We start from the raw sequence: 26,645 nt of genomic DNA, 5'->3' as shown, positions 1-26,645 counted from the left end.
ATAATAAGTTAGTGCATAATATATTTAATAATAAGTGCATAATATATTTAATAATAAGTTAGATAAGAGGGGAGGAGGAATGACATTATATGTGAAGAAAGTGTACATGTATTGAGATCCAAGAATTTGAGTATATGGAAATAATGGAACAGCTGACTACAGTGCATTGTTTACCTCTCCAGGATCATTTACATGCAAGAATCTTGAAAGGGTTTGAAGATATCATTTTAGAGTCCCCCCAGTGAGGAATCATGAAGGACAGCCATAGTGCCAGTGGATTGGAAAAGGGCAAATGGATAGGGTAGGGTAGGGTAGGGTAATAATTGAATAGAAGAAGGGGGAAGGGAAGGGAATATTCTTTATTAGCCAAGTGTAATTGGACAAGCAAGGAATTTATCTTCAGTGCAAAAGCTCTCAGTATACATACAAACAAAAAGTAATATAATCATAATATAGGAGGAAAGACGGGAAAGATAATAGCAATACAGCCCTACTACGTGGGTAAATATCCTTAGACATACGTAAGAGTGTGCTGTGGGAATTAGGTGCTCAGCAGAGTGATGGCATGAGGGAAAAACCTATCTCTTTGTCTAATTGTTTTGGCATGTAATGTTGTTCCTATTTTCAAAAGGCAAGGAAAGAGGACCTAAGTGAAAACTAGCTGGTTAGTTTGACATTAATACTGAACAAAACTCTTAAATAGTTTATTAAGCAATCAATTTCTGAGCAGCAGAAAACAAAACATTTTCTGGTGGAAACTAGAATAGGTTTATCAAGAACAAGATTATTAACATTCAGGAGGACTCTGACAAGTTGAAATAATAGGTAGCAAGATGCATTTCAATGCAAAATCTTATATTTGAGTAGGAAATATCTAAGACGTGAGTGTAGAATGAAGGGAAATATTGGGCAATAGCATATGTGAAAAGGATCAAACTGAGTGTTAACCAGTGTGTCACAGCTGCAATAAAAAAGCAAATGCAGTCCTAACTGCAACAACCAAAGTATCAAAATCAAGAGGACTCATGGTTCCTCTTTACTCTGCATTGATCAGATCACATCATAGTGCATCCAGGTTTAAACCACATTTAGAAATGACATTGACAAATTGGAATATCTCCAAAGAAGAACAGCCAAGGTGATAAGAATCTTAGAAGAAAAACAATAAAAGTTGGAGTCATTTTCTGGAGAAGAGACGACTCTGGGGAAATACAATAGCTGTTTCCAAGAAATGGAAAGGCTATCATGTAGAAGATGGAACAGAAGTGCTGAGTTGTTCTAGAACAGTGGCCCCCAATGTTTTGGGCACCAGGGACCGGTTCTGTGGAGAGAGGTTTTTCTGTGGACCGGAAAGGTTGTGGTTTTGTGTACTGCCTGCATCTCGCGGATGGGGCTTTGCTTGTTTGCATGGCCCGGTTTCTGGCATGCCGTGCCCCAGTGCCGGTCCATGGACCATGGGTTGGGGACCCCTGTTCTAGAAGATACGATGAGAAGCAATGGATTTAAGTTACAATGTGAAGACTGTGACAAGGCTCCAGAAATCCAAATGATAAGACTTCTACAATAACAAAACAGACTGTGTGCAAAGGTTTCTCCTTTGCTGGAAGTATTTTAAGATGGGATGAATGGCTACCTGACAGAGTTGCAGTAGTAGTGAATTCCAGCACTGGATGAAGGGCGATCTATATTATTTTTAAGATACCGTCCAACCCTCACATTCTGACTCTTTGGTGTCAGAGAATTCTCTTTTTTTTTAAGCAGAATGTCATGACGTCATATGGCCTAACTGGGAAGGTAGAGATGGGTCCCTTCTGTTGGTGTGTGCTTCTAATACCTGTAATATGTCTAGCTCTGAGGACAATCATGCATTTCAGACAGCATGTTTCATTAAACCACAAGAATATAATCTTATCTTTTTGCAAAAATAGGTTCCCTCTTGGTTGTGACAGCATAACCTAACCCCTAATAAATGATTGCTTAACCTCAACTGTAGTCTCTTCAATTTATTGTGTATTTTTAGAGATCTATTCACGCAGACATTGAAGAAATCTTTCCTTTTTGTGGCATTTCTGCAGGAAATTTTCAGAGCTCTTAATTCCTTCACCACACAGTAGTGAATTAAAACAAGAGGCATGTTCTGTAGGAAAATACATTCTTTATTTATCTTCTAAAACACAAGCCAGAAATATAATATACGTTCATCTGTTTTTTTTTCATTTAAAAATTTATTTTCTTTAAACTTTTAACAGAAAGGAAAAGGATTGTATGTGCCATCTGTCTAACAATTCTGCCCTTTCTCCAGGATGTGTGCCATCCTGGATTATTCTGACTTTCTCAAAAGGATCTTTATTTCCCTTGAACTCTCTACTGATATTTCATCCCCAGAAAGCACAATGCATGTTTATGCCACAATTACTAATGAGTTTGATTGTCCTTCAATATGGCTTCTTAACAACTACAAAGAACCATTTTCTGTGAATGTTGAAAGTGTTCTGGCTACACCTAATAGCCTGGATCATATCTAGGAAGGCTTCACAGGTGATGAAGAAATTTCTATTTAAATTGGATGCATGCAAGTTTTTTTTCATATGTGATACATGTATTATTAATTTCCTAATTTTTTAAAAAAATTCTAATCTTCCAATTTTGATTGGGATTCTTTTAGTTTCATCAGTCGCAATTAGGCATCTTTTGGTTAAACAATTCTACTCACACCAACAAAGAAGCTTCAGTGACACTACTAGAATTAATAGCTGGACAATTAAGTTCCATTAAAATTATTAGGGCTATTTGTCATATTAGAACCTGTAGCAGTAATGCTGCATTTTTTATGTCATTTGGGGAAAATACTCTATGGGTTTGCATATTACAAATTCTAACTATTGTATTATATCACTGGATGGAACAATTTCCCTAATGTACATTGCACTGCCATGTATATCTTGAATTATTTTGATCTTATGCATAGGTACCCTGGTTACATGCACACAAAGAAGGGTATATAGGCTCTGCTCTACTTATCCTTCGAGTTCTAGTTCAACAGCAGATCTGAAACTGTTTACATGTGAATTTGGTACAACCTTTTTCTGAATTCTTTGCACTGCATCTAGCCACACTTCATATTAATAGCAGCAGTACAAGAACAAAGATGTTATAAATCCCTATATTCACAATATAGGCTGTGGATACATAGAATACAGACTGTACAATAGGAGGTTGATGAGATGCAAGACACTGTGTAATGTGGAGGTTCATAGAAGTTTCTGGACATCAGTACAAGAATGCTAAATATTTTAGTCTATAGACTTTCCAATCATAGCTGAAGGCACAGTTTCCCAATAATATAATGAGGACTCTTTTCAGTTAGGATTATTGCATTCTCCATGCCCTAAATTTTTAGTACCTCATTGTACTTCCAAAGAACTCTAGTGTCTTTGGGATTAACTTAATATCCACCCATCTTTTTTTTTAATCTGTCTTTCATCTATGTCACCTTTTCAAATACAAGCTTCTAAATATAAATCTGGAAATATCAGTGCCAACCCTTCTCCCTATTAATAAGAAATCAGAACATAGGCTAAGATTTGTAACTGAAATCCCAACCTGACAAAAAGAATGCAATAAAGGATCATTTCAGAGGTAAGAATAGGGGTCAGAAAGAAAACAGATTTTTTTTTCACTCTTCCTCTTGTAATTTTTATTGCCCAGATATTCTTATTTCCTAAACATAAATTCAAATATGATTCGTCTGTGCAATCGTGTCATCATTATTTCTTACAAATAAACTAGAGATTTTTAAAGATACAGTTCTAGCATGTTCCATTTCAAGTATATTGTGCTGTCTAGTCAATTGAAGAGGTTAGTTTCCTTTGGGGAAACTACTGAGATGAGACAGTAAGGTTGAAGTTGTGTAGCTAGCAGATTCATTGCTAGTTCTGAAATCCTGGGCATAAATGTGGTGGAAGCAATACAGATAAAGTCATTGTTTAGTGTCTTTGATTGTTTAGTTTTGTTCATCAGACAAAATGTTCCTTGGAAGAACTATAGTACTTATATAGTTCATTGTGTGGGGGGGGGGGAATGGTTTTTTTCCATTCTTAACATTTGCCTTTGGCCTTGATGTTGGCTTTTTGCACATTATGTCAGATGCCAGAGCCAAATCCTCCAGGAAACGTTCCATATGTTGTTTTTTTTCTACCACCCGTGTCATCCTTACATAAAAACGATTCTCTCTTTGAATCCAGTGCTTCTTTGCTAATAGAACAGAAACGGCTTTTCTACTCCCACGTTGGAATCTTAGGTTTATCCCAGTGTGACTGCTGCTGACAGATGACGGGGGAGATTTGTTTTATTTTTTTTTAAAGTGAGAATTCTTCCATTCACAAACAGAAGCTGCTGCCAAAGGCATCACACAACAAAACAAGGAAGAATGAAGGTGGCCTGTTCCTTGCCCAGCTAGGTTCTGCTTCTCAGTTGCAGGAGATAAACCTCAGAATCTGGGCCACCTGTTAAGCTACTTTATGACTGCAAGAATCACAATATCCACAAAAACTGTGGCTGCACCGACCTCTTGTGTCATCTTCTTATCCCAGGAATACCCGCTGTGACGGGCTAGAGCAGGTTACCATGGCAATGTGTGCTTTCCTCTGGAGACTGCACTTTATCCCACTTCCAGTAATATAAAATGAGTCCTTAGGCTGGTTTTCTCTCCCTGCTGCCACCAGTTTAAAGAAAAATAAGGCTAATGTGATGCAATGTTTGCTTGAGAAAAATACCTAAGATGAGAATTCATATGTTCAGTATGTGTATATACACGGGAGTGTGTACACATGTATACTTCAGGGTGTTGTCTGAGTGCCTGAATATAATTTATGCAAAATCTGCTCAGAATCTTATTTCTACTATCCATATATTTTCACCAGAAATCCTATGAGGATTCTTAGTATGTTGTATACATAGATGCAAGTGACCACAGTTGGAGAGCGTTAGCATGAAGGGGCCACACATTTTCAGAATTGCATCCTTTCTATCACATTTTCAACTTGGCCTTTGATCAACCAGATGAGACTCAGGGCCTTTCCTAAAGATTGATCTTTTAATAGGAGTGACGTGATCCATTCTTCTGCAGATGCTTTTCATTGTTCTTCATTGTAGCTATCAGGAAAAAAATCTGAATGAGGAGATAGGAGACATATTTTTTTAACTCTCCACAATTACATATTGATGATATGTAAAGAAAGATGTGGATAGAAGTGTGGATAAGTATATAGGCAATAAGCATATGTTAATATACATATGTTAATAAGCATATGTTACGTTGATTATGGTACATCTAAATATTCATTATTTCTAGTGTTAAGAGAAGAAGATTAGACTTCCACTGACTATGGTGGATTCAATTACTGTTCAGGCCTATGAGCCTGGAGTGTTTGTGAACTAAATTTCTTTAGCACAGCTAAAATGAATAAATAGTTGTACAATAACATGAGTGATGCCACAGGGGGAGTTTAGACAGTTAACAAATATTTTTGAGTGCCAAAGACTCTGTGAGACAATGGATATTTGCAAAAAAATAGAAGTAAAAAAGCTGGGAAATCAAACAAAGATGCTTGTTTGGCTGACTTTCCCAAGATGTGACCATTAATGGGAAATCTGGTGCAAAGAGAAGACATCTTTTATTCACCTGGAGTTCCATGAGAACAAAGGAAAGTGAACATGAACCCAGAGCCAGGTGTCTTGAACCCATAAACACATTTTACTAATTGGACCAATGGCATAATTGCACAGTCCATCTGCTCACCTGGGAGGAAGTATTCTTAAGTCTTGGCTGTATCCTATTCTGCTTCAAATTTCCAAGAAAATTCAGGCCACAGAGGAGATCTGTTTTTGTTCCTCGTGTTCTCCCTCTGTATCACCCATTAATGGTTGCCTCTTCTTCAGCTCCCGATGGTACTTAGCCATGAGAGATGCATAGATACAGCCATAGGCTGCCGCCACCACCATCATGATACACACAATGCCACAAACAACCCCAGCAATGATGACTGTGCCAATGGCTCGACGCACACTGATGGGTCGTGGCTTTTGCTTCTGGGGACAACCCACGCTGGGATCCTCTTCTGTTTCAGGACTTGTTTTGGGTTTGGGAGCAGTTTGGCTTCCCTTAGTGCAAGGAGGACCGATATTGTCCAGCACAGTAGAGCTGTTCTCATCCTCCAGCTGGGAACAGTAGTTAAACATCTCCATGGGTACCAAGCGCATATCCTTCCCCCGCAGCTCCTTAGGCAAAGTACATGCCAGCTGGTCTATCTTTCCTCCTATCCCATAAGAGAGAGAAAGAAAAAAAAAGCTTAGTTCCCTATCCTCAAGTGAGACCATACTGTGGTCTCAGTATAATAATGCATTTCAGTAGAGCTGTTGTGGCTGAATTCTTCAATATTGGAGTGGCCTACTGTTGCTTACCTAAATAGTAGCTACATTAGCATATCAAGAAAGTCAGGCTTGTGGAACAAATTATTAAAGCAAAAAGCTTTTCGGAAACCTTGCACTTTAAGCTGGGTTTCCCCTCATGTTTCAAGTGCGTAACAATAAACGTAAATAACCCAAACTTCCCAAAATGATTACGGTAAAAGGTAAATAAAAAGCAAGAAACATAATGCTTCAGCAGCAGCAGCCACAAACATTCTAGAACAACACGAAAAAGCTTTAAAAGAGAGTGGCCAATTACTTAGACACATTATGAGCTTCAATGGCTAAGTTCAAGCAGGTGCTGGGTAAACATTGATTAAGAATGTTAAATTCTGATTGTACTATGACCACTCGGGTGAAATAGATGGGTGAAGTGGCTCTCTCCAACTTTTGATTCAAAAAATCAAGATGTGAGCTGTCACTATGCTAATTGGACTTTATTAGGAGGACTATCAATGACAACATTATCACAATTAAAATGACAGTGTCTTTGTCCACTCAAGAATTCCAGATCTAGAGTTAAGTGTATGTATAGTTAGAAATGGGTTTTGAGCACCTATAAAAGCTAAGGCCAGTCTAGAAATGAATTGGCAACCAATGGATAATAATCAGTAGAAACATCTAACTTTCTACAGTGCAATGTGAGGAATTTACTACATAAATTTGTATCAGTGATGATTCTGGTAAAACATACTTTCAAGGTGACTCAGAAGATTTGAATTATTAATATCAGTTTTTAAAAGGGAAGCCACTAAACAGCATGTATCAAACAGTATACTTGGCAGTACCATTAACAAATGCTTAATATTTCCCACCCAATAATAGTCTCAACTAATCTAGTGGAATAATTATGGACCACCCAGTTATACACTGTTGATCGATTTTAAAGATGGGAGAATCTAAATGCTTAAGGGTGACCAGTGTCGAGTCCTATTGAAGCCATGACTCTGTATTAAACAATCCAAGATTAAGTTTCGTTACAAGCCTCTTGCATACAAGTGGTAAAACTAAATTGTTGTCTTAAAAGCTCAAATGTTGAGCTTTATCCTGGCTTTGACTTGTGTTCAGTTCTTCTGTATTTGCAACAGTATGTTTAGAAACTCCAGAATGATTGAAATGGATTGGATACCCTCCCCATCTTGATCCAATGAAAATAAACTCACTTCCAGGAAGCTGAATGACTTTGGCTAAGCAATTATCTCTGCCTAAACCAACTACAAAACACTACAGTATCATTAACGAAGTCAAGTTAAGCACTGTGACTATCCTCCTAGCCCAAGATCTGAAGTTTGCATATCTGACTAATTTTTCTTTCTGGTAATTGATAGTAAACTAGCAAAAAATAACCCTCAATTTAGACCAATCTTTAATGTACATACCTCGATAAGAGAACCATTCCATCCAATATTTAAAATCTCTCAAATTACAGTCACATTCCCATGGATTATCTCCCACATGTAACTGTTGTAGGCTGATTAATGGCTCAAAAGTTACCCTGTCCAAATTCTGCAGACGGTTTGATCGGAGAGAAAGCCAACGAAGAGAAGGCAAATCATCAAAAATTCCTGAGGGAATTTGAGCAAGTCCATTAATGGAGAGATCCAACTGATGCAAAAGAACAGTGTTCTGCAGAAGATCTTTGTCCAAACTTCTGATGCTATTATTCCTCAGCTGTAGTTCAGTAAGATTAACTAGGTCTCTGAAAACATTCTCAGGAAGTTGATCTAAGAAATTGTTGGAAAGATCCAGTCTCTGAAGAGCAGAAAGATTGGAAAAAGCTTGTTCCGACAAGGTGCTGAGTTGATTGTTAAGGAAAAGGAAGGTCCTGGTACTAGTAGGAATGTCCAAGGGAATGGATGAAAGGCCTAAACCACTGCAGTCCACTTCCAGGGTACCACTGTTGCACTTACAAGAGGAGGGACATGTGATGAAACTCTCTGCTGCGCAAAACGAAAGCCAACAAGCAAACACTGCACAAGAGAAGAGGAAAACCAAACACAATATATTGAAGCATCTTCCATGACTGCATGTAACCACAGTTTCACCTATTAATGCTACTGTATCTTGCAACCAGATGCACAAGTGTCTCCATCACAGTAGAATTCCATCTACTAACCTAGAGGATGGTTTTTAATACTCTTGATTCAAAGAGTTCTAGAACCAGTTGCATTGTGTTCTAGGGTGGTTTCTTGTTGGCCTTAATGCCTCCTTCCTTCTCCCTTTCTCTTTGAAAGGAGCATTAAGAGTTAAATGGTAGCCAAATGAGCTTTTTCACAGATTAATCCTTGTGCAGCCAGATGGATTCCCACAGTGTGAGCTTCCTTTTAGCTTCTGATGAGCTACTGGGGCTAAAGAATAAACATCCTCACACTGTGGAAAAGAAAGGTCATACTTCCTCAGAGATTTTTCTGCCTGATACCACAGTGTCCAGCATCCTAGACACAATGGAATTAAGTATGAATGGAAGATAATCCAGAACTATAAAAGAGAACTTGCTAGACCATTAGCGTTTATAAATAATATATTTGCTTATATTTAATTAGATATTCTTAGGACAGTTAACTTAAGATAATTTAGAACATAAATTATCCATTCAATCAATGTGTTGTTATTTTTTCAGTGGGATTTATTATACATCTGATTGACTACAACAGTGGTTGTATTTACTATCTTTTGTTTAACTCTTCTAAATTCAATGTGCCCAAACAGCCCTCAGTACTTACAAATTACAAAAGTATATCATGAATAACTAGCATAAGCAAATGTTAAAACATTACACAAGCACCCAAGACATTAAGCATGGCATCATTTGCTGCAGGTGAGATACGGTAGTGCTGTATTCTAAAAGTATAACCAACCAACAAATATAAAGGCCTTCATCAGCGTCCCATAATTAAGTGGCAAAACTCAAGGGGGAAAAAACCACATTCTATCTGGTCTTACTTACAAGAAAAGTGAATTAAATTACACCAGAAACTACTACTTTTTTGTGAAGATATCAGTTTTGATTTAGATTAAATCTAGAATCAGTTAATATGGGACTGAACATTAATACATAATTCATTGCTATGATTCTATAGTGAGTTCAGTCCAAAACTACCTGATGCTCCTATATCAGTATCATAAGAAAATTAGGGTTTAATCTGACAGATCGAAATTTAAAAAGGCTACAGAGCAGTCTTCATAACGTATCTTCCTGCTTATTGTAGAGGTCACAGGCAGCAGTAGAAATATTTTGATGCATTCTGTATGTTGGCACCATAGTTGGTACTATTTGATTAGAGAATTTAATTCCTCTTAGAACATCTCATTCTAATGTAGGATTATGCCTGATAGACCAAGGAGAAAGGAAAAGTGACATGTGTTATGAAAACCATCTTGCCTTTGGACGCCTGACAGAAGTACCATATTAATAATACAGTGATATTTCTGATGATGGGAGAACATTTACGGTAATGCTTTTGTGTACAGAGAAAGGTGAGAATATATCACAGAAATGCATTACTCTTCTATGCACATTTAATCAAATGCCCTTCTTTCTGTTAAGACTGTGACAGAACTCTTTTGAAATACCATTATTCAAAATGAGGCAATGGTGCTACTTCTAAGCAACTGGAAATTTCAGCTTAAGAATTAGATATACACCAAAACTCTCCTGGTGAAAGAGGTAGCCGAGAGAAAGAAAAGACTTCAATTACTTATGTTGCTGAGGAAACAGAAGTGCCAAGAAAAACATGAGTAAGGCATGTGGTTGTTTGCAAAGGACAGAAGGTACATGTATCAAGATCTCAAAAGACATTTTTTATGGATGTTCAGCAGAGCAGCTAGATAGTTTTTCATCCCATGAAAGCCAACAATATTTACGGAACAATAGTTTAAGAGAAACTGTCAAGCCCAGTGTATGCTCTTATGTCAAGAAAAGATCGTGTTACTTTGTAGGATGTTCAGGACTCTAGTAAGGTGATCCAGAAGTATAAGATTAGGCTAGGGCTCAGTAGCATTTAGGGTGAATAATTTATAATAGCAATCTAGGAAGCAATGGTGTTTTAACAAAGGAAGGTGAAAAGAAACCATTTTCTCAGCAACTTTTATTGACATATTGCACTTGACCCCCAGTTGTAGGTTTGGGTGAGTGTCGCTACCCCCTGCCTAGCGTAACTGCATGCCTCCTCATTAATGAACGCTTTTCATAAATACAGAGACTGATAGTTCACTGAAGTTTATTAAGCTTCTATTTCTGCATTGGACACAAAGTAATTTCAGATTTGGACTCTTTATCCTTTTAACTGCAGCACAGAGATGGCCATTTTTAAAGGACACTTTGGCCTCATCCTCAACCTGCCAGAGAGAGAGATTAGATTTATGTGTTTAGCTGTTCCAATTTTAAAATGCAGTTTTCCTTGTTCTTCCAACACAATTTTGAGTGAGGTCGCCCTCTTCAATTCTTCACTGACTATGTAGTTGATTATATAGTCAGGAACTGGAATCTATCCCACTTCCAATAGATACTTGAAACCTCCGTAGATCCTCTATCTTCCGTATTTTAGTATATAGGATTCTGCACCATTTATTTAAATGCTTTTAAATTAACTTTTTCATGGACAAGCACTGTTTTGAAAGAGTGCTAAGTGTGTTTTCTTAAACATGGCATTAAGGTTTAGAGCAATAGGGTGGCAGGGAGCTCTGGCAGTGCACCCCCACACATTTCAGCTTATGCCCCTCAGCAAGCAACTGATCTATCAGCTAGCTTGGGTTATTTTAGATACGGGTTTGGTGTTCTTCCAAAAGATTACCAAACTGTTGTTTAAATAGGATCTCAGAGTCCTAGTGGACAATCACTTAAATATGACCAGTTTTGGTCACCACGATGTAAAAAAGATGTCGAGACTCTAGAAAGAGTACCGAGAACAGCAACAAAGATGATCAGAGGACTGGAGGCTAAAACATACAAGGAACAGTTGCTGGAATTGGGTATGTGTAGTTTAATGAAGAGAAGAACGAGGGGTGACATGATAGCAGTGTTCCAATATCTCAGGGGCTGCCACAAAGAAGAAGGAGCCAAGCTATTCTCCAAAGCACCCAAAGGCAGGACAAGAAGCAATGAATGGAAACCAATCAAGGAGAGAAGCAATCTGGAACTAAGGAGAAATTTCCTGACAGTTAAAACAATTAACCAGTGGAACAACCTGCCTCCAGAAGCGGTTAATGCTCCAATACTGGAAGTTTTTAAGAAGAGACTGGACAACCATTTGTCTGAAATGGTATAGGGTTGGGGCAGGGGGTTGGACTAGATGACCTCCAAGGTCCCTTCCAACATCGTCGTCGTCATCATCATCTTCATCATCATCATCATTATGTTCATCAAAATGAACTAAGGCTTGCGGCCAAAGTCAAAAATAACAAAAAAAGCTTCTTTCAACATATAAGAAACAAGAAAAAAGTTAAGGAAATGATTGGTCCATTAGTGGGGGAAAGTGGCAAGAAGGTGACAAGCAACAGGGAGAAAGCAGAACTATTTAACTCATTTTTTGCATTTGTCTTTACACAAAGGGAAAAAACAGTCCAACCTACCAAAACCAGTGCCATAAAAAACAGAATAGAAACGCAAGTTAAGATAGGCAAGAAAATGGTAAGTGAGCACCTGTCCAGCCTAGACGAGTTCAAATCACCAGGACCAGATGGATTACACCCCAAAGTTCTCAAGGAACTAGCAGACGTGATCTCAGAACCACTGAACTATATCTTTCAAAGATCCTGGAGCACTGGGGACTACCAGAGGACTGGAAGAGAGGTGATGTAGTTCCCATATTCAAAAAAGGGAAAAAAATAGATACAGGAAATTACAGACCTATCAGCCTGACCTCAATACCTGGGAAGATTCTGGAAAAGATAATCAAACAACAAATCAGCGAACACCTTGATGCAAACAAAGTAATCACTAAAAGCCAACATGGGTTTGTCAAAAACAGATCATGCCAGACAAATCTTATTGCATTCTTTGACCAAGTAACAAAACTAGTGGACCAGAGGAATGCTGTAGATATAATTTACTTGGACTTCAGTAAGGCATTTGATAAAGTAGATCACAACCTACTACTTGATAAGATAGAAAAATGTGGGTTAGATAGCATCACCACCAGATGGATTCGTAGCTGGCTGACAGGCCATCCTCAGCGTGTGGTCCTCAATGGAACTGCATCTACATGGAAGGAAGTGTGTAGTGGGGTGCCCCAGGGCTCTGTTCTGGGCCCAGTGCTCTTCAACATCTTCATCAATGATTTGGATGACGGGATAGATGGGGAACTCATCAAATTTGCAGACGACACCAAGCTGGCAGGAATAGCCAATACTCCAGAAGATAGGCTTAAGATACAGGAGGATCTGGACAAACTCAAACACTGGGCACTATCTAACCAAATGAAATTCAATTGTGAAAAAAGTAAGGTTCTACCTTTAGGCAGGAAAAATCAAATGCACAGGTATAGTATAGGTAGTACCTTGCTCAATAGTAGTAACTGTGAGAGAGATCTCGGAGTCCTAGTGGACAATCACTTAAATATGAGCCAGCAGTGTGCTGCAGCTGCCAAAAAAGCCAACACAGTGCTAGGCTGCATTAACAGAGGGATAGAATCAAGATCACGTGAAGTACTAATACCACTTTACAATGTCTTGGTAAGGCCACACCTGGAATACTGCATCCAGTTTTGGTCACCACGATGTAAAAAAGATGTCGAGACTCTAGAAAGAGTACAGAGAAGAGCAACAAAGATGATTGGGGGACTGGAGGCTAAAACATATAAGGAACGGTTGCTGGAATTGGGTATGTGTAGTTTAATGAAGAGAAAGGTGAGGGGTGACATGACAGGTAATGACAAAGTCTCCTTGCAGTGACATGGGAGACAAACAAACGTAATAAAATAAATAAATAAAACATGAGGAAATCCACCAATTGCTGTCCTAAAACTGCCCATTAAATTTGTCAGAACAGCACCATTTATCAGCCTGCTTGCTAACATTAAGCTTGGCCACAGAGGCAATGCAGTTTATGTCAACATACTTTGTTGGGGGCAATATACTGACTCTAGAAACCACTTAGAGCAGAGGTCCCCAACCTTTTGGGCATCAGGGACCGGTTCCTTGGAGAGAGGTTTTTTCATGGACTGGAGGGTGTGTGGTTTTATGTACTGCCTGCATCCCATGGATGGGGTTTTGCTTGTTTGTGCAGCCCGGTTGCTGGCGTGCTGCAGCCCGGCACTGGTCCAGGGACTGGGGTTTGGGAACCCCTGACTTACAGAGTACTGTAAAGCACTATGAAGCAGTATATAAGTTTAAGTGTTATTGCTATACTTTTCTGCTGACACAAGGAGTGGAAGAATGCATGTTAACATCACTTTGAGGAAGATCCCTTAGAGTTGATGTTTTAGCTCAGGGCTTTTCAACCAGTGGTACGGGTACCACCTGTGTACATTGGCACCTGGCAGGTGGTACGCGACCATCCTAGAAAAGTGGTAGTGGGAGAGGGGAATGAGTTGAACTGGTGGCAGCACTGCATAAGCCTGAGCGAGAGACGGCTGGAGCTGCAGGGCTGTCAGGGCTCAGTGGAAGTGCCAGGATCAGTGCTTCTTCAGGGCTGTCAGGGATCAGTGGAAGCGCCAGAATCAGTGCCAGTCTCCAAATGGAGCTCGGCACTGATCCTGGTGCTTCTGAGCCCAGAGGAAGCGCCGATCAGCTGGAATGTTGCAGCATCTCCAGGGTCTTGTGATTTACATTCAGATACTTGGCAACTGATTCATATTTATGACAGTCACACTGCCCCAGGTTCATGTGAATTGACCGAAACCTGCTGCAACCACCCAGCAGACGGGGGGGGGGAATAAAAACCAAACACCCCCCACCCCAACCCTGCTGCCAATCCTCAACAGAAATGCTCACAACAATGAAAACCTCGGACAGGAGGAAGAGTGCCACCGGGCGGGCAGGCAGTTGTCTTGCTCGAGGACTACCTGTACTTCATCACTTTTTCCCTTTTTTTTTGGTCATCAAGTTTTTGACACCTTGCTAGGCGACTGGTGGTTCTTGGATGTTACCATATCCTAAAAGTGGTACAATGGGTGAAAAGGTTGAAAAGCCCTCTTCTAGCTGGAACTTATCATAAGTCAGTGAATAATATAAACTAATTTGGTGGTGATTGTGTTGCAAATGGAAACATAGAATGCTTGAAAATATTTGATTGGACTCACGAGTTACTGGCGACTTACTTTTCTTCTTTATTTTGCTTCTTTCTTCAAATCATTTCTCTGAGCTCACAAATTATAACATGTGATAAGTGATACCAAGTGTCTTTTTGGTCTTTTGCGTTTTTTAAACATGCAAGAGAAAAAGCTTTTATATATATATATATATATATATATATATATATTTTACAAAATGCTCACAGTCCTTAGAACTGTACCTATTTAATTTGAATGCTTAGTGAGCAAAGAGGGTATGGCTCTTGTGATCACATAGAATCTATGAGATTTGAATGATTGGATATCCATCATTATCATAAAAATGATGCATTTAGCCCTTTTCCTGAAACTAGGCATTCTCTTCTATGATAGAAATGTATAGGGCTAATGCAAAATATCGACTACTGGTGAAACGGCCCAGTAAATGTTTTAAAAATAACATCATTATGAAAGGTGATAGAACCTGTCGGTTGCACTTATTTTGGGTATTAGGAACAGGATGGGAACATTTTCTCTCTGTCTAATTCATTCCGGCAAAAGTTCTGCAGCTTCTTTTTCTAACGTTACATTTTACACCATCTATGCAAAGTCCCAAAGAATACAAGGTCTGGATACTGTTCGCTGTTACTATAAAACCAGGCTATTTTCCTTTACCTTCACCTAAAAAGGTCTCTTTGCAAACGTTTCCAGTAATACTTACGGCTAGTTTTTCTCCATCTCAGAGAAAGTCTGTTGCTCCACCAGTAGCCACCACTCAGAGACAACATAACATTTGCTGTTTTCCCCATGGCGTTTGTGCTTGCCAGAGGAACTGGCACATATACTTGGAGGTCTGAACAGTAATTTGGCTAATCTGGAAGATAAAAACAGAACAAAAATCATATGATTATCGGGTGCCTGGAAGAGAACCTAGAGATGGAATCTGACATTCAGAATGAGGGCTTTTTTATAGGTACCCACAGAAAATTAGCAGAGAAGGAGGCATCAGGAGAGATCTCTGGACTCCCAGGCAAAATGCTCAGATGGGTCCCCAGTGAGGAGAATGCTCAGGCATTAATCCCTCCCCAGGCTATGGCAACTGAGAGCATTAGAGGGAAAAGAAGAAGGAAGCCCATCCAGCTGTTTCTTCCCTGCTGGCATCACACGCATAGGCAGCACTTAGGAGAAGGCAAAGAGAATGACCAATAGAAAACCCTGTAGAAGCCACTAGGACCGCAAGGAGCACCACATCCACTCCAAGGCCCAGCCTCCTTACAGGTGATGTGATCCCTGAAGTGGAGGCTGAGAGAGTGACATTGCCATTCCCAGTGCTTTTTTTGTAAAAGAAAAAGGTGCCGGAACGCACACAAGTCATACAACCCGCCTTGCCTATCCTATAAGGTTCCATCCATAAAAGGTGCCGGAACTCCGTCCTGAGCGTTCTATGAGAAAAAAAGCCTTGGCCATTCCTACAACCTAAGGCAACAATTAACTCAGGAGTGGGGGAAGCGGTCCATCTTTTACTTGCTCTCTCCTTCTTTCTGTATCATTCCTCCACTACGTTTCCTATTGACCAAAAGTGTTGAAGATATGGAGCAAGGAATGAAGCGAGGAGGAGCCCAAGATTATGTGACTATGGGCTGCAAGGCAGCCATGTGCTCTATCTCATTACGTTTATGCCCTTGGGCAGATGGAAGAAACTGCCTTCTAAATGATGCTGTAGTCTTTATTGAATGTAGGCTAGGCTTTTGACACCAATTATAAGCAATCGTTCTGGGAAATCGGTACCCAGCCAAAGGAGAAGGTACCCTTCTGAAGGTACTCGCCCAGTGCTGCTGAAGAAGGAAAGCAAGCTAGGATGAAGTATGAAATGGAGAATACGCTTGTTTGTTTCTGTTTGTTTTAGTGCTTTTTAAGAAATAACAGAAAAAGAAGAAAAGCAGCAAAACACAATTATAATACCTACAAAACTATGCATACAAAGTGCTTAAAAACATGAAGAAATACGAAGAAAAAAGAAAAGAAACAATATATTACTATATACTAATTACTATATGTTTTGGTAATTAACAGTTATGACTATATAGCTATCTAATGTAAATATTTTTAGTAATCTATGTTAACTTCTAATACATTTATGTAACTGTCAGACTTTTTAACCTACTGTAACTTGTAAAAATGAGTTCCATATTTCATTATATTGTCCACATAAAATCTGTCTATAGGCAGTCCACTCATAGGTGGCAAATGTAATCCTTCAGTCCACTGAGTGAATGGGACCGTACATTTATCTTTCTAATGTTGCAAAATCAGTCTTTTAGTCATAGTAAATCACAGAGAATCCCTTTACATTGTCCAGTTGTCAAATTCCATGTATTAGGCATGTAAAGTTCAAGAGAATATTATCCTCTGCAAATTTTAGCTTTTGTCGCACCATCACATTAAGGGCAGGAGGATTTATTTAAATAACAAACAGGATTAGTGAACCTTATTGCCCAAGGTATTTTTTGCTTTAAAAATGGCTACTTCAGTGAAGTATTATGGAAATGTTATAAGCGGTAATTGTATGATCCTCAAATGTTTTTAACATAATGTAGGACAAAATTTGTGAATGAAAATGATTGGAAAAGTTTGGACCTCCACTCTTGGTTATCAGGTATCTAGTAAACTTGTATTAAACCACCACCAGATTTCATACCAAAATTGCAACTGCAATAAATTGGAGGAAAGGGCTCTTACATTTGTCAAATCACCATTCTATAAGTGGAGAAACACTGTCCTTGTGACAAACATGCAATCCAGAGGGAAGATATGTAGGTTACAGGCAACAAAATGGAACCAAAATGAGTTTATCGGGAAGGAGACATTGATGAGACAGAAAGATCTGAAGTAGCTTTTGTCCACTCTTCTGGGATTAACTGAAGAACTTTTGACAGTTACCTGTTTGCACAGTGGGAAGCAGTAAAAATGGTTTAGGAAACATGGGAATCTCCCAGCTGTGCATTACTGTATGTTCAAACCAAGGTTGATCCTTTGCATGGTTATGTTACTGTATTCCAATGAGCCTTTTACCAGTCTGAAAGCAAAATCTTATACCGTGACCTTCTTGGCTTCCTAAATGTGATTGGATAAGAGGGAGCCATTCTGTTGCTTATCTTCTTAGCGGCTTCTCCAGGGTTAGTTCAGACTGCCTATGCCAGCAGGTGCTCAGAAGGTCTCACATTCAAACCCATTTCTTGGTGGGGTTGAGATAGGCTTATTTTATGTGCACAGACTGCATTGAGTTTGATGGACCCATGATCGGCTCTTTCAGTATTTCATGGCCAAAAATATTGACTTGCTGGAATATTGCAGAATGTTCACGTCACTCCAAATGCTCTTCAAAATATTTAGTTGCCATCAGCATACTGCCATCAAGTAGAAGAGAGGGGAAAGCCAAGGGTGTATCTGACGTGCAAACCAGCACAAGGTTTATGGAGATAGCGCTTCATAAATTCACAGCGTTCATAAGAAGTTCAAAGACTAAAGCCCTAATGAGCTCTCAATCCGTCATCTAACATAGGAACTCCTCTAGGCTCAGCTTGTGGGGTTGCTGTATATACACTGTTTGACTTGCTGAAATCAGTGCTCTGCAGTGGGATGAGGGGGGAGGGAAGTAAGTAAATAAAATTAGTGTGGCTATGGGGGCTTTTGCACTGACAGATTTCCCTTCCGTCTCTCCCTCCATGACAAGGTGATGTAATCCCTGCCTCGGAGATGTCCCTGGGGGAGTGGGGGGGGAAAGGAGCGGATGGCGGGGGAGAGGGAAGGAATTTGTACAGAAATCCTAATAACGCAGTAGCTGATGAGCAAAAGAAGGGAAAAAAGGTTGAGGGGGTGGTGGGATTTAATTGCATTTTGATCTAAAGGACATGCGTGGGGAGAACCATGTCTCTGTGTGGCTTCATTAGAAGCCCCCTTACGGTCATCAGTTTTTGTCCTCTGATGCTTACATGAGGCACCACCACAACAGGTCCTTCCCTGCCCTTCAGGTACCAGAAGCGAGGGGAGGAAAGTAACCTCTGTCTACGGCTCCTGCTGCTCTTCCAGGTTCACCCAGGGGGCAGCTTTGCCGTGCAGGGTTGGCGCTTAATGGGCAGTATTTCTCAATCGAAAAGGAATGCCTTTCCCACCACCATCACCCTTTCTCTTTTCTTCCGGAACCCGTGGGGGCTTCCTTTTTTCAATTTGCGGGAATATGCCTATAGCTGGATCCACATCTCTCACTTCCCCCTCCTCCATCTCATTTGTTTATTTTGATGGGCAATCAAAGCCTCCCAAATCCCCACGCAAAGAGAGCCAGAGGGTTTGGTGCTGGTCTCTGGAAACTGTTTGAAAAAGACTCAAGAACACAGAGGGGAAAAGCGTTTTAAGAAACACTTACAAAGAGGGAAGGTTGTTTTCATTCCGCCTGTTCCCCCCCACACACACACACACTCCCTTGACACAGCACATGCAGGTGCACACACAGAGACACACATCTACGCCACCTTCTGAAAAACAGAATAAAATTGAGTTGGCATCTGTCCTTGGACTTCTTTCCAAAGGTGTAGCCTGAACTTCTGCCGTGGCTCAGGCACCTGAGCCCAAAGCTCTGAAATGGCCCTCCAAAACCCCCTTTGGACCTTCTCCTTTCTATTTTCATTAAGCCCAAACAGGAGTGCTTACCTGGGCTCTGGCCAATTTCCACCTTATTTCCTCTCCTCCTGTGCCTCGTTCTTCCCCCCCCCCCAAACTGACTCTAAGTCTCTGAATCTGTGTCCTATTTAACTCTCCTACCCCACAGGAACCAGGAGAGGAGTTAAGCTGCCAGCCACAGAGACCTAACCAGCTGCTGTGAATGGCTGGGCAAGGGAGTTGAGAGTTGTGGAATGATCCTGTCTGCATTTCCCTGAGGTATTAGGAAATTCCTGCCACTTGCTTTGCTTCTTTTACCCACCCCATCACTCAGCCAGGCTTTGACTAAGCTATAAATATTACAACTGGCTTTGAAGCCATCGACTCCCCACCCGTGTGGCTGGGCTGAAGAAGCCTGTTGGCTCTTGAAAGGGATGTTCTGGGTTCCCTCCTCTTGTGATCCATTCTGAAGGAAAACACAGGTCTCGGTTTCCTGGCACGGGAAACTTACTAGAAATCTTGCCCCTACTGAGATGATTCTCACATTTATGTTGCTCACTTGATGATTACACCATCGTATGGATTTCCGTGTCAGGATGCAACAGCTACTTTGCTATTCCCTCACCTCCCACCTCCTCACCTAGCTGACGGCTAACATTTTTCAATAGAGCCAGTTCACACATTCAGCTGCTTTTCTTTACTGAAGTCTCTCTGGCCTTTCTAGGTGACCTGCAAGAACGGAAAGAAAGACGTGCACATTTTCTAAAGCACTTCTGAATCTTGACAGGACAGTAAGAGTGATGTAGAATCCAAGGGCTGGAAGGGACCTCAGAGGTCTTCTAGTCCAGCCTCCTGCTCAAACAGGAGATCCTATACCATTGTAAAAGTTTGCCTCTCAAACCTTTGATCTGCTTCCTCCAATCACAGCTTGTGTGCAACTTGCTTTTTTTGCAAGTAAAATAATCGTGACACGTGCAATCAAGGCAGGGCTGTCCTTCACCCACAGAAGACAGAAAACAATCCTAAATTTTGGTTGCTTGTTGCTTCCAACAACGTTCTAGCATAATATCACATAGCTCATCCTTCACATTCAATCCCAGAACCTGTTTCTAATAAGAAGAAAGAAGAAGAAGAAGAAGAAGAAGAAGAAGAAGAAGAAGAAGAAGAAGAAGAAGAAGAAGAAGAAGAAGAAGAAGAAGAAGAAGAAGAAGAAGAAGTTGGAAGGGACCTTGGAGGTCATATAGTCCAACCCCTTGCACAGGCAGGAAACCCTATAACATTTCAGACAAATGGTTGTCCAGTCTCTTCTTTTAAAAACCTCCAGTGTTGGAGCATTCACAGCTTCTGGAGGCAGGTTATTCCACTGATTAATTGTTCTAAATCATAAATAGACTTTTTCCGACTAGGTGAACAGTTTACAGTATTTTCTGCATTTTTGTATTATCACCATACATTCACACAGACACACAGTCACACACACAGAGAGAGACAGAACACACACACCCCTACTTCAATATATTCCTGACCTGCTGGCAGGGTTGTCATCATAGTGGTCATCTTAGCCTGTTAAGGCCAACCTTCTAGTCATCATCTGCACTCTCCTATCAGAGAACTTGCATTAACAGCAGAGGCCTTCTTCTCTATTCTCCACCATCTGAGATAGATCAAGGGGTTAAGTGGCATTTCAGCCACCTCACCAAAGCCATGCAACTGCCTTTTTGAGAAATGTGTATCTATCCTCCTTCTGGATGACCTTCTACTATGCGGTTAAGATATAGTTTTCATAAAGCATTTGACAGGAGCTTGATAGGATGATGAATTGTTTCACTGAAATGATTTTATTACTGATACTTTTTGCACCATATATCTTATTTTTTTGTGATATTTTCTAGATTGTGTTAGCTCTCGTGGCATATTTTAGAAGTCAGAAAGTGGGATATTAACAATAGTAGGAGAAGCTGCAGGAATTAGCAACCTGAATAAACTTCTTACCAAAATGTTCTCTGTGTCCTTAAGCTTTAAACCTGATTCTGTCCTATTAATGCATAAAAGAAGATGGATGTCCAGGTTTTATAACCAAAGGCTCCATAGCTAAATTCTCCCTGCACCTACCACTTAATGTGGACACAAATTTCCGTGAATGCCTTTCTTAAATTTGTGTTATCAAAACTTGATTAAGAAGAAGGCACACATAGGAGATGAATGCATAATGGAAAGAGTTCAGTTACTAAACTGAGATACATCCTTATCTATTCATGACACTTTTGTCATACAGATACTTTGGTAGGTTCCATACAGTACATTTGAATCAACCCATTTTTCTGGATCTTACAAAGCATCTCTATTATGAATTAATAAAATGAGTTGTGTTTTCACAGCATGTAAGCTATACAGAGAAAAAATAAAAAACAAAAACAAAAACTAACTAAGGTTAAAATTAACTCAAGCCTGATATGTTTTGGATATTCAGCCATTAAGTCTTTATCTGACCAGGTTGTGTGAACAAATCTACTTTGTAAGTGCCTGGGTGCTAAGGTACTCTGAAATCAGAGCTCAGCAGATATGATGGTTATTTTGAGCACAGGTAAGGCTGAAGAGGTCAGAAAGGTTAAGATGGCAGCTACAACAATACAATCAAATCTCCCATCCTTTGTAAATATGCATTGCATAGAAAAAGGAGCAGACTTCTGTCGCACAATCGTTACCATCCTCTTAACTTTTTTACTTCCCTGTGGATGGTACATAGGTTTGTGAAGACTTTTTAAAAAATAGCTTTATTTGATTATTTTTATAATTCTTAAAGTATGCGTGTCTACTGATAAACATGTCTATTAACATACATGTTGCTTGTTTCCAAGCAGAATCAAGGCTAATTTTACATGTTAAGATTATCAAATAGCTAATCAAGAGCAAATACACAATGAAAACAGTAAAATGTACGCAAAACATTGTGTCCCCAATAAAATTCTCTTGGACAAGTGGATCAGAAATTAACTCATTTTCACTGCACTCACAGGCCTGTCCAGACACATATTGCCAAAAATATATCATTTTCCTTCCTATTGAGTCATTGACCACTAATGAAAATATCTCTATAAATTGTGAATTTAATTATTTTTATTTTTTTTCAAGGAAAGCATAATAATAAGCAAGCAGATTCCTTCCTTCTGTACCCAGTTTTATCAGCTTACATGTCACTTTTTCCATAGAAGAAACACTAGGGCACTTCTTTTAGGCAACATACACTTTTATTGAATTAAATGGCTGGTATGTTCTAAATGGCCGGTATCAAAGAGGGAAATTATAGTGAATGAATTCAGCTTCCTTTATACAGAGTCTTCTCAACTACTAAACCACCTACTAAACTTCACCACAGTGATAAAATTTATCTAACAGAAGTGAATTTATGTAGCTCGGTTGAATTATGAAGTCCTTGATGCACACACAGACTCTACAATGTAATTTCTAAAATTATTTGAAATGCTTATCTGTACGTCCTTTGCTCTGGAGGACAAACTATCTTGGTTATCTTCTTTTGCAAAGATTTCTATTATATTGAGGGGGAAAGGTGCAGGAGGACAGACTTGCCCTTGCATCTCTTACCCTCATGGCTAGAAACTGTGAAATTGGTTAGACTTTCTTGTCATTAAGGTAAACATGTGCTCCTTTCCTTTTGGAGAGCCCAAAATAGCTCACAAACACAGGTGAAAAGATGCAACAAAATCTAGCGATAAAAAGGTAAGAATCCTTTAAATCAACCTTGGTTCCAAGAGACTTCATGCCTATAGCCCACACCCATTGTTTCCTTGACTCATTACACAAGAGGTTTAAGATTGACTTCTCCTGGGTTTTTATTTTTCATCATCCCATTTAGATGACAAGCCAGGATTTTCCTGGGGATCTGCCTTCCAAAAATGATTGCAGGTCAACTCTGCTTAGCTTTTCAGGATCAGCTAAGTCCTGCTGATATAGGCAGGAACAAAGTTAAAACAGAGTTTAAAACTGAACCCATGACAACATATAGTAACAGAACACAAAAATTGAAATGAAACACCCAGTGAAACAAGCAAACAAAAAGCCACTCAGGGATAACCCTTTTATTGTGACCCCCAAGTCTCAGTTAAGGAGCTCAATGGGACTCTTAAGATACCAGGATTATTTTTTCTTAGGCTGAGCTTCTTTCATCAACCAGCAGCGAGGTGCATGCTCAAATAGGATCTCAACTACTCAGTGCATCTGTTGAGTGTAAAATATCACCATAGCAGCTGCAACTGTGCCTTCAAAGACCCACCACTTTTTAATATGAGTTCTGTGTAAAAAGGGGTGGAGTTTCCATTACAGCGTCACAAATCTTATCTTGATTTTTATGACTTTCTTGTGGGCATACCCAGGAGCATTTTTTCAAATTATTTGCCAACTATGCAAAGCCCTGCTATCCAGGACAAAATAGACCTGTCAGTGGTAGAATTTGTTTCAGGTGACAGTGTCTCATATCAAACTGAGCTTTGATAAAAAAAACCATGGAAGCTTTGTCAGAAAAAAATATTATAAATAAATAAAATCTTTTAGTCAGACTAATAACAATAGGGTTTATACACTGCAATGACCCATAATATGGTATATTTAGTTGAAGTTTACCATATTGGGGGAAGACAGTCGTTGTGGTTTCCAAATTATGACGTGTCTTAGCATTAATATGTGAACCCAGCTACATATGGTTTGGCTTAAACCACCTCTTTAGTCAAGAAACCTGAGTTAAAGTAACCATATTTTAGCGTGATGTGCAAATTCACCCATTTTCCTATTAATAATGTGAGGATTTATTTTACTGGCAATTGTATAAGATGTTTGAAGTATCCTAAATAATTGCATAATGTATTGCACTATTAATTATTATGAATGAAAACAATAAAGGTAGGCCCGGCAGTAGACTCAGAGAATCTTCCAGAAACCATGCATCCTATCCTGGCAGGGCTATCAGGTTTCATGCCCTATCCAAAGGCTGGGGCATCTACAAGAAGGGGTCAAAATCTGCAAGATGGTACCTAGGTGTCACAATGCAAACTTACACACTTATGACATGAGCTTGGGTCACTACTATATCCAGCATCTTGAAAATTCTGACACATTCTGTAGGCAACACTGTCCAGAAGTATCACCGCTGCCTCTATCTTCCATTATTCTTTGGGCTTCTTGTTACTGTATGTGGTTGTTTCTGTGCTCTCATTTGGTTGTGTAATGTAGTTGCTAGTGCATGTAAAACAGATGATGGCCCTGAGTGCCAGACATGCCATAAAGCAAATTATGTTAATCAGCTAATTGGAGTAAAGCAACCATTTAGCTACCATCACTTCTGATGCCAGTACATCCTTGGACAGAAAATGAGTTAAAAAGGGAATCCAAGAGGCAGTGGCCACTAGCAGCAATCTAGGGGACAGAGGGGAATGGAAGTGGGGACTTGGTGTTGCCAGCGGACTGGACGGTGCCATGGGACATTGATACGATTAAACTTGAGCCCACTTTTCATTGCAATAAGAATGTCCCTTTCAAGCATCATTCTTTAAATAGAAATAGCTGAGGTCACTCAGCCTTTCTTTACTGTCATGATATTTGAAGTCAGAAAATATGGTAATGCCACTGCCGTATACTCCCAGAAATAAGGAAAATGGATCAAAAGTCCCTTATATTGCCCTCACATTTTGAAACCTAAAACACTCAGGGGTTTTTTTGCATCCTAATGGAGATGCAAAATCTTTTATGAATTGTAATGTCAGCAAAGATCCCCAAGAGAATGCTTGAAGTCAGAAAGTTTCTGATCCTTCCTATCTTTCACCTAACAGGCGATATGCTCACGTGAAGCATGAAAATTGTTATTAGCTTGTAAAGCAATGCTCTCAGGCATGTAAATAGAGATGATAATCCCCACTATCCCAGACACCTCTATAGATTTTGAAAGATTACATCAGTGCTTGCTGCCATAATTTCAGCCTGAGCAAAATTCCAGGATCTGTTTAAGTATCAAGCTCTCAGCCCTGGAACACACAACTGGAGAATGCCTCCGAGCCTATGAAGATTATAATTCCATTGCTGCCTTGTATTTGGATCCTGTGCTGCAGATTTGATTGGTGTGATACTGCAAGTGATTCAAAACCAGAGACATAGGCAAACACAGAGGCTTTCTACCTCCACCTCTCCTTTTAGAAATTAACAATAAACAATTAATACAACCATTTACTTACATTTGTTTTGAAAAGGTAATGCCTTCACAGCTCCTGTCTTGTCAAAGCAACCGTGAATCTATGGTTGTTACACTGATTGCTGGTTTGTTAATTAGAAAAAAATTGTATCTTGTTTTTTGACAAAAAAAAAATTCAAAGTGCTACACAGTATTAATGAACTGAATTACATTAAAAGCTGTACCCCCTAAAACAAATTATCCCACCAAACCAGGAACTGGCAATTGATGTTTTCTTTGCTCTCTCATCCTTTAAGAAATCTTTCTCAAAGGGCTTCGGCTAGGCTGAGCACTTCAAAATTAAAAAAAAAGTGATTTAAGAAAGGGATAATGTTCAAGACTAACTAATTAGCAGATGTGGTGCTCGGTATTAACTCAGCTGCAATAAACAGGAATAGTGAGAAAATGTGAGAGGCAGTAATAACCTGGAGGCCCATAAAGCCATGTAATATATCATTAAAGAGAGAAAGACTTCAGAAGTCTTTGAGCTCTTTAATCAAACTTTTTAAAAGATCTGCTTCCTGGAAAGGACTATTGTTTCCAGCCTGTTATAAACCTCCTGTATAGTCCTGACTGGACTATTATGGAAAAGTACAGAACATTGGACCAGCTGGACTAATCTAGAAGGATACTTCATTACTTTAGAGACAGGCAGGCAAGGAAAATAGCATGTTTCTGCTCTAGCTAGGTCACACTAAATCAGGGGTCTTCAAACTTGGCCCTTTTATGACTTGTGGACTTCAACTCCCAGAATTCCTCAGCTAGCATGCCTGGCTGAGAAATTCTGGGAGTTGAAGTCCACAAGTCATAAAAGGGCCAAGTTTGAAGACCCCTGCATTAAATAGCTGATTTTAACTCTAGTTCAAAAACAACCCCTTCAGTGATTTTGGATGAACAGATTAGCTTGGAGCTATCTGATTCTCTGTTCCTCAGACTTGGCAACTTGAAAATGTGTCGACTTCAACTCCCAGAATTCCCCAGCGAGATCCATTGCTTTAGAGACTGGATCTATAAAGATTCCCATGGGGGAATTCCTGAACTACACAGTTTACACACGTACTTCATGCACAGTTGAA

General features: G+C 39.6%; 2 protein-coding genes across 2 annotated transcripts in view; one reads left to right on the top strand and one right to left on the bottom strand.

The window, feature by feature from the left end:
* CACNA2D4 (calcium voltage-gated channel auxiliary subunit alpha2delta 4) overlaps window positions 1–26,645 on the top strand; it is a gene marked incomplete at both ends in the record, with an annotated part of 176,079 nt that overhangs the window by 104,595 nt on the left and 44,839 nt on the right. The window lies entirely within an intron of this gene.
* Window positions 5,863–15,487, bottom strand: LRTM2 (leucine rich repeats and transmembrane domains 2; the record flags this gene model as incomplete). Its single annotated transcript, XM_083366820.1, has 3 exons — window positions 5,863–6,317; window positions 7,848–8,438; window positions 15,400–15,487. 3 exons carry the CDS (start codon window positions 15,485–15,487, stop codon window positions 5,863–5,865), a joined length of 1,134 nt encoding a protein of 377 aa, XP_083222946.1.

The sequence above is a fragment of the Vipera ursinii genome (assembly GCF_947247035.1).
Source record: "Vipera ursinii genome assembly, chromosome: 6".
Taxonomy (NCBI): domain Eukaryota; kingdom Metazoa; phylum Chordata; class Lepidosauria; order Squamata; family Viperidae; genus Vipera; species Vipera ursinii.
The sequence above is the reverse complement of the archived record's forward strand: the minus strand, read 5'-3'. Positions and strand labels throughout refer to the sequence as shown.